Here is a 20,063-nt window from a genome sequence, read left to right as displayed (position 1 = left end):
GTCACCTTCACAGGGACCCAAGTCCGTCAGGAGCCCTGGTGTCAGCCCACACCCGGGTTTCCTGTTGGCGTGTCCGGTCGGCAGAGTTGAGCAACCCTCCTTCAAGTGTAATGTGGTTATTGGCAAAATAATACAAAATCGGTCTTGATTTTAAAAAAGGAAGTATTCAGATTTTTCTTGATGAAATTTAAGAGGGAGGTGATGGGGAAAAAGACTACACTTAACAGAAGAAAAGAGCTCCTAAAAACATTTGTTCTTGATTCCCCAGAGTCCACACCGTAGAAACTGTTCCCTCACTGTTTAAGGAGAATACCATACGGACTCTTATGTATAGGCACTAATTAAGTAACTGGGCCTTTTGACATTTTTGGAGAAGGCTATTTTATAATTTTTAATAAATGTGCTCCTGTAAGATCAGGCATGTTTTGTATACTGAAATAGTAGTGCACGTGTACAAAATAAGACTTAGTGTGACTCTCTTTGCCCCTGGCATTGTTGGGTCATATTAGTTTAAACTATTTCTGACCCTTACTTTATTACTGAAAACTTGAGTGTTTCATACCATATAAATCCTGAGACCTGCATTGTTTCACATTAAGCTAAATTTGGGCAAGATTGCCAGTGTTCTCTGAGACTGCAACTTCTTAACCTCAATTATTCACTCATTTTTGTAAAAAGATAAAAGAGTGGCTGGGCACGGTGGCTCATGCCTGTAATCCCAGCACTTTGGGAGGCCGAGGCAGGCAGATCACCTGAGGTCAGGAGTTCAAGACCAGCCTGACCAACATGGTGAAACCCCATCTCTACTGAAAATACAAAAATTAGCTGGGCTTGGTGGCACATACCTGTAACCCCAGCTACTTGGGAGGCTGAGGCAGGAGAGTTGCTTGAACCGGGAGGCGGAGGTTGCAGTGAGCCGAGATCGTGCCATTGCACTCCAGCCTGGGTGACAAGAGCAAAACTCAGTCTCAAAACAAACAAACAAAAAGATAAAAGAATATGTTCTCTCTGCCAGGCTCCTCCTGGGTTCTGGGGACACAGTAGTGCATATAACAGAGGAGTTCCCGCCCTCATGGAGCTGACACCTAGAGAAGGCAGGATTTGAACAGAAAATGTTAGCAAAGCAGAAGGTCAAGTTCAGATGGAATGTCTTCCAGGGAAAACTAACCTGGGCTGAGCTTTAAGGACTGCTTCCTGGAGAATGTGGCAGCAGAGTTGAAGGATGAGTAGGAATGAGGTAGGAGAAGAGGAGAGAGGAAAGAGTTTCAGGTTGCAGGAATAGAATAGTTCCAAGAGAAAGATGGCATGAAGCAGTTGGGGAGAGATATTGCAGGGCGGATTGTGAGACACAGATTGCCTTGGGATGGTGAGAGTGGAGACAGAGAAGTCAGACCTCCAGGCCTTTTGGAATAAATGAGCCTTTTGGAGTATAAGTGTAATAAGGCCATTGGCAGGTTTTAAGCAGGGAGCTGTGCAGTCTGATTTATTGTAATATAATCACACAGGCCAGGATAATGATTGGAGTCCAGTTCCTGGGCTGTTGCTGATCTAATGTAGCAATAATGGCACTTGAGAAAAGTGGATGGGTTGGAGGCAAAGCTAGAAGGACTTAGTATTGCATTAATTAACAATCCCCTTCTCCACCTGGTTGCACAATGTCCGAAACCCGCCAGGAGAATGTGCTAATGCAGTCATAAAGGGCAACAAAATGCTTTATTTTACAGTACGGTATGTGAAACAATACACTCACATTTCGTTCCCCCGTAAAAGTCACCAACAATGCTATGTGCGGCATAGAAAAGATCTAAAATAAATTTAAAAGATTCAGAGACAAACATTAAATGCTAAATGGGAGAGGAAAAGAGGGTAGTAACTCCATGTGGCCTCTGCCATCTGGGAAGACCTGCGGAGAGGACAGAGTGTGGTGGAAGTTCATAAAATCCTGAAGTTAGTGGAACCTGCTCCCTAAGACCTAGAAACACAGAACATTCTGGGAGTCTTTCAGATTTGTACAAATGAAACTACAGCTCATGAATCTGCATAACTGGTTACTAACCCGATCATAGTACATTGAAAATATAAACAGGTTTCCAAATTCAAATGCAAGATTTTTGTTTCTGTTTTGTCTTAAATGCAATTATGAACTGCGGTAAAGCTCTGACTTTAGCTGTTTCTCTGTATTGTGACAGTGTACCTCACACATCCTGAAACCCAGAATTGGGCTGGAAGGGCCATTGTTTTCATTCAGTTAAATATTTCTTATGTTTCAATGTCTCTTTTAACAAACTCTGTGTTGTGCGTATTTTAGACAGATGGGTTTGGTGTAATGTTGTAAGAAGTGTGAGCCAGAGTTCCTAGATTTTACCCTTAGCAGGAAGTTGAATCAAGATGGATTAGCCAAGGAATCTCAGGGGCTTAACCTAGTAAAGATTTATTTCTCACCCATGTCCCTATCCAGTGGAGGAGTGCATTGTTCGTGGGTGTGTTGAGTATATTTTTCTTATTTTCCATATTCCCGATGCACTGGCATTAGGGGCCCTGATTCCGGAAAGACTGTCCTCCCAGGGCTAGCTAGTTCCTGAAGATAGCAAATGCCTCCCCTGCCTGCATGCCTTTGACATACAAAACAACCAAGCCCAAGCCCATGCCCCCAGCCACCTCCTTTATCAAACTCTCACACACTGAGCTGGTGTTCCCTCTGCCCAACAGCACCCCAGAGCCAGGTACCCAACAACTAGCGACCATCCTTACAGCCCCGAGCCTGCTAGAATTACTCCCATTATACAATCCTAAGTGTCCTCAGTCAGCATACCTACCCTGCCTCACCCGTTCCTCCCTGTGAGAACACCAGTAGAGGCCTGGGCCATGCTCAGCGTCTCTCCAACCTCCTGAGATCCGTGGCTCTACCTGGCATGGCCTTGCCTGGCATGCTGTGCCTCCTGCTTCTAGCATCTGTGAGTATGAACTTCTGCCTCCATGACAATCATTCCATGTCTGACTGTCTTACCGTATCTGTTAAAACTAAGCCTGCTTCATTTCAACACAGTGAGGCTCCATGGAGTACACCCTCAGCTCAACACTGGGAGGGGAGAGACAAGATGGTTTGCAGGGCAAGGATCGTTTGCTCTTACCCACGTGTGGCAGGAAGAGATCCATCAGTTCTCCCCATATCTGATTGGCAAGAACTAGTCACAGGGCCTAGCACGGCATGGGATGCTGGGGGGATATCACTTAGCTGTGTACCCAGGAGTAAGAAACACGTGTGGCCTCACTGGGTGACTGCCTGGGCATTGGCAATCAAGTTTACTTTGTGTCATTTTTACTTCCTTTTTCAGATTTATTTTTAGTAAACAAATGTGAAAAAAGAGAAAGATTGAAATTTGAGTTTCACATCCTTAACTTTATCCAGCAGAAATGGCAACAGAGGAGAAAATCCAGCAATAGGCTTATATAACCAGGAGCTTCACCCGGCAGCGCTGGTTGTGAATGTAATCGTAATCACTAACACTTGTGTAAACCCTGCTTTTTATAAAGCAACCTCCAATGCTTTATACTACTCTTTACGGGGAGGAAAAAATAAATTTTCTCTCCATGCATTCATAGTGTTGGTGGCAGAAAGCGTAATTTTAATTCTAGTTCAGGCACTATAGGTATAAGCAGGTTAACTTCTAAAAGTTTGTAATTTAGTGTCCTGAGAGTTGGAATATATCTTCACTCTTGATGTAAATCTAGAAGTTGCTAGTTGGGGTGCGCTTTCTCTGAGCCACTGGAGTCTTGAGAGGCCCAGAGAGTAAGGTGGGGGTGTGGGCTGGCTCAGTTAATGTTCTGGAATCCCAGCTGCTCTGAAACAGTGCTGCTGGAAGCTCCTGAAGGGAAAGGAGGAGAGAGGAAAAGCAGGAGAAACTTGGTATCTGCTCTTGGACCAGCATGTCTTGGCAGATGTCTTGGTGTTGAGGGAATGGTGCCACCTCTACCTCAGTTCTCCGTCCTGAGCCCTGCGTGAGTGTGATGCCTGCATTGTTCAGTTCAGGTGTTCCACTGATTCTGACTACATCAAAAGTATACATGTAAATTCAGCCCATCTGTTTTCATAATTGTTAAACGCTGTCTCTTCTGACCACTATGTTATAACATTGTCTTGAAATTTTGCCTTTGTCAGAGCCATGTCTGAATACATTTTGTGGTTTAGCTGGATGATGATGTAATGTTTTTAATGAGCATTTAATTGAAATGGCATCTTTATAAAATGGCATCAACCTAGCTCTTTGGAATATTCTAAAATAAGTTCCTTGATCATTTTGTCTGTTTAGAAAATGAGACATGCTTTTCTTATAAATTGTGGCTTTTCCCACAAGTATTTTCAAAGAGGTTTTTGCAGACAACATTTTTGAGCTGTTACTACTAATGTTGGAGGGCCCATGTGGTTTTGTCCCAATTGTTCACAGTAGGCTGGTTTAGTGACTACGTTTTCAGACCTAATTTGGCTAATCCTATGTTAATTATGTCTCTTCCTGAACCCCAACAAGATTTGATGACTGATAGGAGTCTGGAAGAACAGGCTCACCTGCTGCCCTGGGTCAGGGGATCCTGGAGCCGTACATAACACTGAATTGTCTCTAAGAGAGCATCTGGGACTATGTTTCTGTCTCTCTCGTTTTATGACACTTTTCATGCGTGCCATAAGCACCATCATTATATTAGGTTTATATCACATGCAATCACGGATCATTCTAAATGTGACTTAGTATTTTATCAAACCAAGCACATGGGGAACTTGTGTTACCTTTTCTGTTGTTGTTGTTGTTTACCCTGTAGAAATTGTCCCCTGGATTTCCGAGATGGGTAATGCCCTCCTCTCTCATCTCAGCCCTCACCATGGGTGGACCTGATCCTGAATTTGCAAAAGACTAACTGATCTTAGTCTCGTTCCGGTAAATGCCAGCCCTTCTGATGCAATGGGGAGGCAAAGCCTTCTTAGCTTTCTCCTTGCTCTTTAGGCCTTTGTGTACCAATGATGGGTGTCTGCAAGGAAGAGCTTGGCTCTTGGAGAACACAGGTTTGGTGAGATCACATCTCTCCATATGCACTTTGGATGAATTTCTTTTATAGAGACCTTTTTTGGAGCCTATACATTTGACCCCTGCTGACCTCACCACTGTAGCCCCACCCCCACCTCATCAGCTCACCTTTCCACCTCCATGCCCAGTACGGGCTGGTTTTCTTTCTCTTTTTTTTGTCTTTTTTTATTAATTTTTTTTTGCACACAAAACAATAAACATTTTCTAAAAATATATACAAACAAAAAGATGCATATCAAACATATTAGGAAGGTTGCACATGGGAAGATGGGGAATAGAAATGGGGGGTGGGAATTAAAGAAAATAAATGAGAGAGGGACTTTGTATGGATCAATCATAATAACTCAATCCTCTATTTGACAAAGAAGAAGGAGAAGGAAGAGGAAGAAAAAGCAAGTGGGATAAAGGATCAGAAAGGGAGGAAAATAGAAAAAATTAGAGTATGACTCCAGGGTAGACCTGCTTTGTTGTCGCTGGGTTGTTGGTTGGTTGGTTTGTCTGTTGTATTTTTCCTATGTTTCGCCATGTTGGCCAGGCTGGTCTCGAACTCCTTGCCTCAAGTGATCAACCCGCCTCGGCCTCCCAGAGTGCTGGGATTACAGGCGTGAGCCACCACGTCCAGCCGCCACATTGCGTCTGGCCTGTGTGGTAGACCTCCCAGACGGGGCAGCCGGGCAGAGGCACTCCCCACTTCCCAGATGATGGGCAGCCAGGCAGAGGCGCTCCTCCCTTCCCAGACGGGGCAGCCGGGCAGAGGCGCTCCTCACATCCCAGACGATGGGCGGCTGGGCAGAGGCGCTCCTCAGTTCCCAGACGATGGGCAGCCGGGCAGAGGCGCTCCTCACTTCCCAGACGATGGGCGGCCGGGCAGAGGCGCTCCTCACTTCCCAGACGATGGGCGGCCGGGCAGAGGTGCTCCTCACTTCCCAGACGGGGCGGCCGGGCAGAGACGCTCCTCATTTCTTCCCAGACGGGGCGGCGGGGCAGAGACGCTCCTCATTTCTTCACAGACGGGGCGGCCGGGCAGAGGCGCTCCTCACTTCCCAGACGGGGTGGCCGGGCAGAGGCGCTCCTCACATCCCAGAGGATGGGCGGCTGGGCAGAGGCGTCCTCACATCCCAGACGATGGGCGGCCGGGCAGAGACGCTCCTCACTTCCTAGATGGGGTGGCGGCCGGGAAGAGGCTCTCCTCACCTCCCAGACAGGGCGGCCGGGCAGAGGCGCTCCTAACATCCCAGACTTTGGGCGGCCAGGCAGAGACGCTCCGCACCTCCCAGAGGGGGCGGCGGCCGGGCAGAGGCTGCAATCCCAGCACCCTGGGAGGCCAAGCAGGCGGCTGGGAGGCGGAGGCTGCAGCCAGCCAAGACCACGCCACCGCACTCCAGCCCGGGTAACACCGAGCACCGAGTGAGCGAGACTCCGTCTGCAGTCCCAGCACCTCAGGAGGCTGAGGCGGGCAGACCACTCGACGTCAGGAGCTGGAAACCAGCCTGGCCAACATGGCGAAACCGCGCCTCCAGCCAAAGGACAAAAAGCAGGCAGGGGTGGTGGCGCGCGCCCGCAATCCCAGGCAGCCCGCAGGCCGAGGCAGGAGAATCACCGGAGCCGGAGGCAGGGAGTCTGCAGCGTGCCGACTATACTCCAGCCCGGGCAACAGAGGGAAGTAAGGAAAGAAAAGAAAGAAAGAAGGGAAGAAAGAAGGGAAGAAGGAAGGAAGGAAGGAAGGAAGGAAGGAAGGAAGGAAGGAAGGAAGGAAGGAAGGAGGAAGGAAGGACGGGGCTGGTTTTCTTTTTGCCTGAAATGTCCTTTGCCCTGTCAACTGACCCTCACCCCAAATATCCATCTCTGCCCCCCATACTACTTTCTCTGAAATTATGCTCTTACCATGGTTTGAACAGAAGGTGGATAAATACTGTTCCGAAGGCTGGCTTGGGGAACCCAACTATTCCACGTTTGGGATTTTGTCCCCCTTTGAAAAAATTCACTGGGGATTTTAAATGCCTGACTAAAATAAAGACAGGAAAGACTCTCAGAGTGGTAGAATTGTAACAGAGCTGTTACGATTTCAGCTGTGGGAAGGAATATTTTGTCAGCAGCCTGCTTTAGGAATAAACTGGACAATCGAATGGAGCTTTTCCAGCCTGCATTATCAGCAAGCTGTAGCTTGGGAACACCTGCATGACAAACACTTTCTTAGGACTTCTTTTCTCCAGGAGTAGCTTATTGGCAGGTTTTAACAAGAAACGACACCCACAGGTGTTTGCCTCTAAAACAGTTGAAACAGAACCCCTACCGGGTGTGCAGGGTGATGACTGTGGCTTGTTTGAAGGATGCTATCTTTTCAGAGGCTCTTGGCAAGTCCCAGAACCTCACCTTGGTCTGGGAGTTTCTCCTCCAAGGGAATAAACTATTTCCAGATGGTGTTAGCATTGCCTAGGGAAGGAGATACTCTTTCCTAGGCTGAAAACTACAGTGCAATACTGAGTTACCTTTCCAAAACAAGGAACTGAAATATTAGGCTTAGCCCATCTTCATTAAAGTTTAATGCTCAAATTACCTTATGTGTTAACATTTTATTGAATGCCAGTAGCATTCACTATCATGACAAGTTAGAAATTAATGCATTGTCGGCCGGGCGCCGTGGCTCACGCCTGTAATCTCAGCACTTTGGGAGGCCGAGGCGGGTGGACCACCTGAGGTCAGGAGTTCGAGACCAGCCTGGCCAACATGGTGAAACCCCGTCTCTGCTAAAAATACAAAAGTTAGCCAGGCATGGTGGTGGGCACCTGTAATCCCAGCTACCCGGGAGGCTGAGGCAGGAGAATCACTTGAACCCAGGAGGCAGAGTTTGTAGCAAGCTGAGATCACACCACTGCACTCTAGCCTGGGTGACATAGTGTGACTCTGTCTCAAAAAAAAAAAAAAAAAAGGAAAGAAATTAATGCATTGTCAAACCCTAGAAGCTACATTTAGAAAACATCCTTTAGATTTCTCTGTTTCTGCTGTTCTGCCAAATTGCCAGCCTTCTGTACATAGTCTTAAGGGTCCCCCTCCATGCAGGTGTTCTCTTTATGGGTTAACATTCAGTCCTGAATGATCCAAGAGTTTGTCTCTTGTAAAGGCCATCCAGCTTCATGAATTGCATTGCTCCATGCGAATGCCTCATGCTATTTATTTTATTTTCTTTAAAAATTTTTTTTTCTTTTTTAGAGACAAGGTCTCACTCTGTCACCCAGGCTGGAGTGCAGTGGCACAATCATAACCTCAAACTCTTGGGCTCAAGCAACCGTCCTTCCTCAGTTTCCTGAGTAGCTGGGGTCACAGGCACATGCCACCATGCCTGGCTTCTTCACATTGGTTCTCTCTCCTGATTGCGTAGAGGACTGTATCCAACCCTGTTGTCCCCTCCTCAGGCTGACGGGAGAGATGAGAACTCTCTGTTAGACATTCTCTCTTCAGTGTATGTTCTCTGTATTTACTCCACCTCCTACTTTTTCTTCCCTCTGAGGCAGTGGTTCTCAGCCAGGGTTGATTTTTGCCTCCCAGGGGACATTTGGCAATGTCTGCAGATATATTTGGTTGTCACAACTAGGATGGGTGCTACTGGCATCTAGCGGGTGGAAGCCAGAGATGCTACCAAGCAGTCTGCAATGGACAGGTCGGCCCCCAGACCAAGAATTATCTGGCCCAAAATGTCCGTAGTGCCAGATTTAAGAAACTCTGGGCTAATGAAATGTCCACACCAACTCAGAATAAAAAGTCAGGTCTCCAGGCGTTCCTGGCACTCCCAGAGTTGTTCACTTTCTGTGCTTCCTTATGTGGTATAAAATTTCTGTCATATGAGTCTAATTTTCTGTCTACCACAATTCTCTCCTGGATATTTCCTTTCCGTTAGGTGTCAGTATTTCAGATGAGTACTTCTGAGTCTAATTATTTTTTTCTTTGAAATTATCTCCTGTCATTCTTAGGAGTCCATTTTTCTAACTCAGTTAATTAGTACAAACTCTCGTTTACAAAATTTACAGTTTCTTGGCCAGGTGCAGTGGTGCATGCCTATAATCCCAGCACTTTGGGAGGCCAAGGCAGGTGGATCACCTGAGGTCAGGAGTTCATGGCCAGCCTGATTAACATGGTAAAGGCTGAGACAGGAGAATCGCTTGTACCTGGGAGGTGGAAGTTGCAGTGAGCCAAGATCATGCCATTGTACTCCAGCCTGGGCAACAAGAGAGAAACTCTGTCTCAGAAAAAAAAAAAAAAAAATTTACAGTTTCTTACTAACCATGTGACCTTGGACATATTTGACTTCTCTTTGCTGCATCAGGTTCCTCATGTGAAATATGCACATAATTATACTATTTCATATAGTTGCTAAAGTATTAAAGGAGCTAGTATGTGTAAAGTGCTTAGAACTGTGCCTGTCATATAGTAAAGTGCTTATATAAGATATTTTTTAAACATAGAATTTCTTGGTCAGGTGAGGTGGCTGTAATTCCAGCACTTTGGGAGGCCGAGACAGGTGGGTCACTTGAGGTCAGGAGTTCGAGACCAGCCTGACCAATAAGGTGAAACCCCGCCTCTACTAAAAATACCTCAAAAATTAACCGGGTATAGTGATGCGCACCTGTAGTCCCAGCTACTCGGGAGGCTGAGGAAGGAGAATTGCTTGAACCCAGAAGGTTGAGGCTACAGTGAGCTGAGATTGCACCACTGCACTCCAGCCTGGTGACAGACTGGAGACTCTATCTAAAAAAAAATAAACAGAATTTCTTATAATGTCTAAAAATTTTGTTTATTGTATATATATCCATAAAATATGAAACATGTTCTATGTCCTCCCTATTAAACAAATGCTTTGTATGTTTTAGTCCCTGACTCAACCAGATTGGAAATATTGGTATTAAAAGAAAATTCAAAAAATTGTCAAACCATAGCTACAAATTTTGATTTTCAGCTTAGTCTCCCATGCCTGCTAACCCTTCTGTCTGATCAGAGTTTTCTCTAGGGCCCCTCAGGGCTAATGTAGGTGGGATTTCGAGCACATAGATCATTGCTCTTCTCAATTCAGATGCATTCATGAGCAGGTGGGTTGAGATGGAGATGAGGAAAGACATCCTAAGCTATGTTGAGGAGGGAGAAAATCTGAGACTCTCAAGTTTCTGCTGTTAAATCCATGGGGCTGATTTAGCAGCTAAGAATACGGGCCTTAGCCTTTTCGAGTTCCCTATCTGAAAGGAGCCCTAGAGATAACTCAGTTGTCATCATTTGCATCTGATATAAAAATCTCCATTTTATGGGTGGGGAATTGAGACTCAAAACCTAAAATTTTAAAAACCGAAATAATGGCAGAGCTGGAACAGAGAGCAGGGCTGCAATAGGGTCTTGTAACACTCATTACTGGGACTGTCTCCACTAACACTAGTTCCCTTCTCTCCACCTCATGTTTTCTTTGTTTTGTAATATGGTCATGTTTCATTGCTGTCTGTTCTTCCTCTTGTGAACTTAAAATATGAATCATTTGATACCAAGTTTTCATGTCTTCCTGTATTCATATGACCAGAACCAGTCTTCTCCATCCCAAACACCACTGTTTACCTACATACTCCAGCCAAAAACTTTCTCGATTCCTCACATTCTTTTCTACCGTACATCCAAATCATAAGAAAATGTTTGTTTGTTTGTTTGTTTGTTTTTATAAGAGATAGGGTCTTGCTCTGTCACCCAGGCTGGAGTGCAGTGGTGTGATCATAGCTCACCGCAGCTTCAACTTCCTGGGCTTAAGGAATCGTCCCACACAGCTGGAACTACAGACATGCACCAGCATACCTGGCTAGTTTTAAAAAAATTTGTTCATAGAGATAGGGTTACCCAGGCTGGTCTCGAACTCCTGGGCTCAAGCAGTCCTCCTGCCTCAGCCTCCTAAGTGCTGGGATTGCAGGTGTGGGCCACTGTGCCTGGCCAAATGCTGTCATTTCCACCTTCAAAATATTTCCAAGTGGCTTCTGTCCAAGCCAGTCTGGGCCTGCATTGTTCAATAGAACTTTCTATGAGGATGGAAATGTTCTGTATCTGTACTGCCCAATACAGTAGCCATTAGCTGCATGTGGCTATTGTGAATTTAAGATGACTGAGGAACTGAAGTTTTTATAGCAGCTTTATTGAGCTATAACTTATATACCATTTAATCCATTTAAAGTATGCAATTCTATGGTTTTTAACATATTCACGGAGTTGTACAGCCATCATCACAATACATTATAGAACATTTTTATCACCCCCAAAAGAAACCTTATATTCATAAAGAGTCACTCCTGGCCGGGCACGGTGGCTCACGCCTGTAGTCCCAGCACTTTGGGAGGCTAAGGCAGGTGGATCACCTGAGGTCAGGAGTTCGAGACCAGCCTGACCAACATGTGAAACCCCGTCTCTACTAAAAATACAAAAATTAGCTGGGCGTGGTGGCGCACGCCTCTAATCCCAGCTATTGGGAGGCTGAGGCAAGAGAATTGCTTGAACCCAGGAGGTGGAGATTGCAGTGAGCCCAGATCAAGCCATTGCACTCCAGCCTGGGCGACAGGGTGAGACTCCATCTCAAAAAAAAAAAAAAAAAAGAGTCACTCAGTCACTCCCCATTTTTCCCAAACACCTCCACCTCCAGTACCTGGAAACCACTGATCTGCTGTTTGTCTCTGTAGAGGTGCCCATTTCTGGACATTTCATAGAGATGGAATATGTGGCCTTTGGTGTCTGGCTTCTTCACTTAGCATAAGGTTTTATGTTGTAGCATGTATCAGTACTTCATTCCTTTTTATTGCCTGATAATAGAGTTCTATCATATTGATATACCACATTTTACTTACCAGTTCACAGTTGATGGACATTTGGGTTATAAATAGGCTATTGTGAATAATGAATAATGCTATTCATTATTTTAAGCTATTATGAATAATTATAATGATGGTGCTATAGCTTTTAGGTACAAGGCTTTGTGGGTTTCATTCATATGTTTTCATTTTTCTTGGGTATGTACCTAGGAGTAGAATGGCTAGGTCACATGCATAACTCTTTGAGGAACTGCCTCACAGTTTTCCAGGGTTTGCACCATTTTGCTTTCCCACCAGCAATGTGTGAAAGATCTAATTTCTCCCCATCTTGTTATTGTCTGTTTTTTTGTAGGCACCCCAATGGGTGTTAAGTGGTATCGCATTGTGGTTTTGATTTTATATTTCTTTGATGGCTGATGATGTTGTGCTGTTCTTCACGCACTTACTGGCCATTTTGATATCTTCTTTGCAAAACTGTCTATTCAGATCCTTTGCCTATTTTTAAATTTTTTGGGTGCCCTTTTTACTGTTGAGTTATAAGAGCGCTTTGTGTATTTTGGATACAGGTTTCAGATACATAATTTGCAAGTACTTTTTTCAATTTTTCAGGTTGTCTTTTTACTTTCCTGGTGTTGTCCTTTGAAGCACAAGAGTTTCTAATTTTGAAGAAGTCCAGTTCATCTACACTTTTCTTTCCTCACTGTGCTTTTGGTGCCATATCTAAGAAACCATTGCCAGATCCAAGGTCATAAAGATTCACTGCTATGTTTTATCATAAGAGTTTTATAGTTTTACAACTCAAAAAAAAAGTCAAATATTGCATGGTCTCACTTATAAGTGGTAGCTAAGTAACGTGTACACATGGACGTGGAGTGTGGTGTGATAGACACTGGAGACTCAGAAGGGTGAGAGGGTGGGAAGGGACAGGGTGATGAGAAATTCTTGAATAGATACAATGCACATTGTTCAGGTGATGGAGACACTAAAAGCCTAGACTTCACTCCCATACTTGCACCCCTTAAATTTACATCAATTAAAAATGATTGTATAGTTTTGTTTCTGTGATCCATTTTTTAAATTTTTTATTGTGTTAAAAACATCATCTTTTCCATTTTAACATTTTAAGCATACAATTCAGAGACATTAATTACAGAATGTTATGCAACCATCACCACTATGTTTTTCCAAAAATTTTCATCACCCCAAACTGAAACTCTGTGCTCATTAAGCAATAACTCCTCATTCTCCCTTTCCTCCCCAGCCCCAGGTAGGATTGAAGTTTTTATTGTATTTTATTTTAATTAATTTAAATGTAAACAACTAAATGCAGCTGGTGATTACCATATTGGGCTGCACAGTTATAACACGACTAGTATCATCCTCTTAGATAGACTGCTACAATCATTTTTTTTTTTTTTTTTTTTTTTGAGACAGAGTCTCGCCCTGTTGCCCAGGCTGGAGTGCAGTGGCGCAATCTCGGCTCACTGCAAGCTCCGCCTCCCGGGTTCACGCCATTCTCCTGCCTCAGCCTCTCCGAGTAGCTGGGACTACAGGCGCCTGCCACCATGCCCGGCTAATTTTTTTTGTATTTTTAGTAGAGACGGGGTTTCACCGTGGTCTCGATCTCCTGACCTCATGATCCGCCCGCCTCGGCTTCTCAAAGTGCTGGGATTACAAGCGTGAGCCACCACGCCCGGCCTGCTACAATCATTTCTAAGCTGGCTTTGCATTTATTATTATCCCATTTATGGTTATCTATGGTCCATTCTCCCATAAAAACTGGACTGTTCCTTTAAGAATGTAACTTATTCCATTTCATTCCCAGCTCTGAATCTTCCAGTGGTTACCTATTAAAATTAACAAAGAAATCCAAGCTCTTTGCTGTGGTCCACATTTGTCTGCCCCTCTGACTGTCTGCATTCTCCTTTTCCTTCTCCCAGTGCCTGCAGCCCCGCTGGTCTTCGTAATGATCCTCGAGTTCATCAAGTGCTGTCTGCATTCAGACTGCACAGTTTCTCTTCTCTGTCTGGAACACTCACCCTGTAGATCCCCATTTAACTCTCTCCCTCATACGATTCAGATCTGCTCAAATGTCACCTCCTCAGAAAGATTGTTCCAGAGCTCCCTATCTAAAATAGCAATGCTATTACTCTACCTTATAGCTCCTGTGTTTTATTCTTATTTTTTAGTAAGACAGGGTCTTACACTGTCACCCAGGCTGGAGTGCACTGTTGCAGTCATGGCTCACTGCAGCCTCAAACTCCAGAGCTCAAGCAATCCTCCCACCTCAAGCCTCCCAAGAAGCTGGGACCACAGGCAAGCACCACCATACTTGGCTAATATATTTCTTTCCTTTTCTTTTTTTTTTTTTTTTTTTTTTTTTTTTTTGAGGCAGAGTCTCGCTCTGTTGCCCAGGCTGGAGTGCAGTGGCATGATCACTCACTGCAAACTTCACCTCCCAGGTTCAAGTGATTCTCCTGCCTCAGCCTCCTGAGTAGCTGGCAGTTCAGGCAGGTGCCACCACACCCAGTTAATTTTTGTATTTTTAGTAGAGACAGGGTTTCACCACATTAGCCAGGCTGGTCTTGAACTCCTGACCTCAGGTGATCCACCCGCCTCGGCCTTCCAAAGTGCTGGGATTACAGGTGTGAGCCACCGCACCCAGCAGCTAATGTATTTCTTCATAGCACTTATTACACCTGACATTTTATTGTGTATCTGTTTAAGGATTTATGTCCTGTCTCCTCACTAGACCGCAAGCTGTATAAAAACAGGGACCTTCTCTTCCCAGTTTTCATAATAGTGCCTGGCATAAAATAGGCTGTAAATAGATATTTGTTGAGTACATAAAAGAAGAATCTTATTCGTTTCAAGGCTATAATCTATGTTAGAATCAAAGAGATGGTCTCCATACTAAACTGAATTATTTCTTCATTGAGGCAGGCATTTAAAAGTGTTGCACCTGTTAGTAAAATAGTCTTAAGGCCAGTTCCTGAAAAGTGAACTCCTACAGTTTTGAGTAACTATTTGCTAATACATCAGCATGTTGCCTTCTTGGGATTAATTCAGCCTTTCTTTTACTTTTTTAACTTGCTTGCTCCCTTCCCTTTTAATGAAGTCATGCCTAAGCTCCAGTCTGTCCTTGTCCCCTCTCCCCTAAGCTTTGAGACCGTTCCTTTTTAAGTCAGTGGCCATGTCTCACCCCGTTCTCCTGGTATAACTCTTACTTTACCCAGCAGCAGGGCCTCCGTTTAGTGCAGCCCATGATGTTGCTTTCCTGGTTCATCTTCCCTTATCCACAGATTAACCTGGCTGGAATCAGGAGACTGTGTGTGCCCAGGGGCTGGATTCAGGGACCCATGCTTCCCCAGTTCCACTTATGACTCCATCATTATGCTGTTTTAGGAAGATAAATGGATATTGGTTCTCTAATAAGAGTGGGATTGTTCAACAAGCATTGGGGAAATCTGCGAGCCCAGATATGTATGTATAGCAGCTACTGGTTGGAAATTTGAACACAAACATCCTTATTTGCCCAGCCTGTGGGCCACAGACCAGGACTGAGTATAAAAAAGGAATAAAACCAAATGCCACATGTTGTCTCTTATAAGTCAGAACTCAACATTGAGTACACATGAACATAAAGAAGAGTACAATAGACGCCGGAGAACTTGACAAGAGAGGGAGAGAGGAAAGGCTTGAAAAACTACCCATTGGGAGGCCAGGCGCAGTGGCTCACGCCTGTAATCCCAGCACTTTGGGAGGCTGAGGCAGGTGGATCATGAGGTCAGGAGTTCGAGACCAGCCTGGTTAAGATGGTGAAACCCTGTCTCTACTAAAAATACAAAAATTAGCCAGGCATGGTGGCGGGCGCCTGTAATCCCAGCTACTTGGGAAGGGGAGGCAGAGAATTGCTTGAACTGAACCTGGGAGGCGGAGGTTGCAGTGACCCGAGATTGTGCCACTGCACTCCAGCCTGGGCGACAGACCAAGACTCTGTCTCAAAAAAAAAACAAACACAAAAAAACACTATCTATTGGGTACTATGCTCACTACATGGGTGTCGGAGTCATTTGTACTCCAGACCTCAGCATCACACAGTATACCTTTGTAACAAACCTGCGCACATACCCCCAAATCTAAAACAAAGGTTGAAAGAAGTTGAAAGAAATAAGAATAAAGGAAGATTGGCAGTGTCCCCAAGGAAACTAAGCCTGATGTTAAAATATGCTCTGACCACTCAGGATAAAAACAGACCTCTCTGTGCAGGTGCAGTGGAGACGATGAAACAACTCCATTAGCATTCTGCCTTAATGGTTGTTATCGACATGGTCATAACCATCCTTGAAAAGGAAAATATAGGAAAACTGAGGCTTCAAATCGTTCTTGTATTCTAAACTTCTGTCCTTGGAGTGCTTGTGTTCCCCCAGGTGATAGACTCCGGAAGCTCAATACAGTTGCAAATGAGAACATGGGTAGTAAATACCCCCAAAATTCTTTCCAAGTTCAGTCATTATGAATTGATTTAATATGCATGTAGTTACCTTTTTATTGGTCCATAATTCCAACTTAGCAAAAATTAAAGATGAATCATAAAGGAACACCTGGAAAAAGCCTCAACATTGGTGGCATTTAATAAAGATAGATGAATATGTTCTTATTCCTTTTTTTAAAACAAACTGGACAAAGATAAATTTTAATGTTTATAAAAATGTAAATTTATGCAGCCAAAAAACACATGAAAAAATGCTCATCATCACTGGCCATCAGAGAAATGCAAATCAAAACCACAATGAGATACCACCTCACACCAGTTAGAATGGCGATCATTAAAAAGTCAGGAAACAACAGGTGCTGGAGAGGATGTGGAGAAATAGGAACACTTTTACACTGTTGGTGAGACTGTAAACTAGTTCAACCATTGTGGAAGTCAGTGTGGCGATTCCTCAGGGATCTAGAACTAGAAATACCATTTGACCCAGCCATCCCATTACTGGGTATATACCCAAAGGACTATAAATCATGCTGCTATAAAGACACATGCACACATATGTTTATTGCGGCACTATTCACAATAGCAAAGACTTGGAACCAACCCAAATGTCCAACAAAGATAGACTGGATTAAGAAAATGTGGCACATATACACCATGGAATACTATGCAGCCATAAAGAAGGATGAGTTCATGTCCTTTTTAGGGACATGGATGAAACTGGAAACCATCATTCTCAGTAAACTGTCCCAAGGACAAAAAACCAAACACCGCATGTTCTCACTCATAGGTGGGAATTGAACAATGAGAACTCATGGACACAGGAAGGGGAACATCACACTCCGGGGACTGTTGTGGGTTGGGGGGACGGGGGAGGGACAGCATTAGGAGATATACCTAATGCTAAATGATGAGTTAATGGGTGCAGCAAACCAACACGGCACATGTATACATACGTAACAAACCTGCACATTGTGCACATGTACCCTAAAACCTAAAGTATAATAATAAAAAAAAATGTAAATTGCAATGCAGATCAAGCGTTTGGTTGGTTGGTTTGTTGGAAGCTTGACTTTATTTGCTTCATTTGGAGAGAATATAAGATGAAAAAGTTCATCATTAGAAAGAGAAGTAAGCATTAGAGTCCCAGGATGGGATTTTGAAATACTCTGTGAGTTGATAGATGTTCCTAAAGTTCCCTGTTTAATGCTCCGAATTAAATAGGTGGCCATGCTCAGCTCCTTGGATGTTAATAGTAACTTCTTTGTTTTTCAGATACTGTGTTGACAAGTGGTCATGCTACCGACTATTTATTCGTTGGAAATATTGTTTACACAGTAAGTTTATCTCTGTTTATTAAGCCATTCTTAAACAGCTTATGTGTGGCTTGCACTTCCCTAAACCCTTAAAAAGGGCCTTCCTCATTATTATTATTTATTTCAAATCTTCAAAATTTATTTTATATATCCTTCAAAGTTCAGAATGGTTGTGAAATGCTTACATCGTCGTTTCTGAAGGTTATGCCAAGTCAAGGTTTCTGGACAGGTGGTTAACAGATTTCCCCATTCTTCAAACGACCATTTTACACCTACCTGCAAAGGAAAACAACACTCAGGAAGGTGGTATCTCCCAAGCTAAGAAAAGGGCAAAACTATTATTCATGAGAAAGACTGTTACTAGAATGAAAGCTCTTCTGGAAGTGAATCTGCCTGTATGTCCCCTGAAAATAACCCTTAGAGAATTAGCTACTGACATGGCTCATACTTTCAAACCGGAGCTGCCTTGGGGAAGCTAGCTCTGGAGTGGAGAGATGGGATTTCTCATGGAAAGTGAAAATAACTCATTGAGAATAATGTGTTTCCAAACTGTTTTTTATTTTCACAGTATGTCGTTGTTACTGTTTGTCTGAAAGCTGGTTTGGAGACCACAGCTTGGACTAAAGTAAGTTTTCTCTAGAATTGTTTCTCTGTTCAGTATAGATATTTTTCATGCTAGGATTTCTTTTTAAGCCTTGGGGAAATAATAAGCAATTTCTGGCTATCTTCTTTCAGATTTTCTATGTAAAAATTGTGGTTTGATCTTGATCAGGGTAAATTTGCAATCCAAAGTCTCTTGGTGATTCATTTGCTTGGCACATAATACAGCTCTAAGCTATTAACAGTCATCTCACTTCAAATGTATTTTCTCATTGTAAAAACAAAAACCATATATACACACACATATACGGAAAATATAGAAGGAGAAAAAACATTTAATGTCCGTAATTTTACCACCAAGAGACAGTCACTGTTAATGCTTTCCTATGGAACCTTCCAGACTTCGTTCTATGTCTGCATGTGTGTGTATTTTTTAATAAGGTGATGCATTATAAAACATAATACTTTCTAATCTCTTTTAATTTAAATATATTTTAGGCACATTTTCTGTGACTTAAAATACAATTCAACAAAGTTATTGTTCTTGATTAAAGAGTATTACGTTTTATAGATGTCCCACCATTTATTTCATCACTCTCTTATTTTAGACATTTTGGTTATTTCCAGCATTTAAAGATTATAACTAAAGCTTCATGTGTGTCTCTCACAGTGTCATGACCTGGCTGCTGTTTAAATGCTCTGCTAAGAAAAATGGGGATGGGGTGGAAGGTCAGTGAGGAATCAGGGAATCCCCTAAGAGACAGTGGCAATTAATCCAGGTCAGAGGTGATGATGACTTCTCTTAGGATGTTAGAGGAGGAGGTAGTGAGAAGTGGTCAGAGTCTGGATTCATTTTATCTTTCTAAAAGCTAACAGAGCTTGCACATGGATTAGATTGTGGGGTGTGAAGAGAGAAAGAAGTCAAGGATCATCACATTAAGAGGACAAAGAGGAAAAAATGAACAACTCAGTAGATGCTTAAAGGGGCGTTGTTAAGAGGCAATATCCATTTCAGATTTAAAAATAAAAAAACTCTTGGCTAAAGGAATGGAACAATCAAAGTCTTGAAATGATAAATAAAAATATCTTATTTATTTTGTCTGTTCAGCCACTCTGTTACCAGATTAATGAGTCCTTGTTGTATACAGCTGCAGGTTGGAGCAAACACTTGCTATGAACTGAGAGGGGCCCGCTGTTACAATGGGAGAAATCTTAGAGTAAGGTCACCTGTGACAGCAAAAGCACCTTCATCTTCAGGGTACTTTGGGGCCATTCATTACTTGAATTCATTGTTAAAAATTCTGAGACACGGGAATTAGAAAGATTGAACTTCCCATTAACTGGTGAATCATCAAAGTCTTTCCATAAGGAAAGGTAGCTGGGATGCAAGGATTCTGCAGCAAGTGGAGTTGGGGTCAATCTCCCAGGCTGGTCGAGAAGCCTGTCTGAGTGTCTATTTCCCTCCGCAGTTCAGTCATCTGGCTGTCTGGGGAAGCATGCTGACCTGGCTGGTGTTTTTTGGCATCTACTCGACCATCTGGCCCACCATTCCCATTGCTCCAGATATGAGAGGACAGGTAAGTACTCCTGATTGGGAGTGTGTCTTCTGTGTCTTGTGAAAGCAATGTGTCTCCGTGGGTGGGTGAGCAGGCACTGTGTGTCTTTACAACCACGACGAGCTTCAGGAGAGGCTGGTCCTACCTGCTTCCATCAGAATCTATCAGGAGATAAACCAAACCAAAGCCCCTGGAAGAGG

General features: G+C 43.6%; 1 protein-coding gene across 2 annotated transcripts in view; it reads left to right on the top strand.

Moving 5' to 3' along the window:
• Positions 1-20,063, top strand: part of ATP8A2 (ATPase phospholipid transporting 8A2) — a 693,068-nt gene that overhangs the window by 511,622 nt on the left and 161,383 nt on the right. For both annotated transcript variants that reach the window (XM_030813212.1, XM_030813213.1), the window contains exons 31-33: positions 17,667-17,728; positions 18,276-18,332; positions 19,777-19,884. In XM_030813212.1, the coding sequence (XP_030669072.1) occupies positions 17,667-17,728; positions 18,276-18,332; positions 19,777-19,884 (227 nt within the window). The remainder of the gene's footprint in view (positions 1-17,666; positions 17,729-18,275; positions 18,333-19,776; positions 19,885-20,063) is intronic.

The sequence above is a fragment of the Nomascus leucogenys genome, chromosome 5 (genome assembly GCF_006542625.1).
Source record: "Nomascus leucogenys isolate Asia chromosome 5, Asia_NLE_v1, whole genome shotgun sequence".
In the NCBI taxonomy this organism is placed as follows: domain Eukaryota; kingdom Metazoa; phylum Chordata; class Mammalia; order Primates; family Hylobatidae; genus Nomascus; species Nomascus leucogenys.
This window is presented reverse-complemented; position numbering and strand designations above follow the sequence as displayed.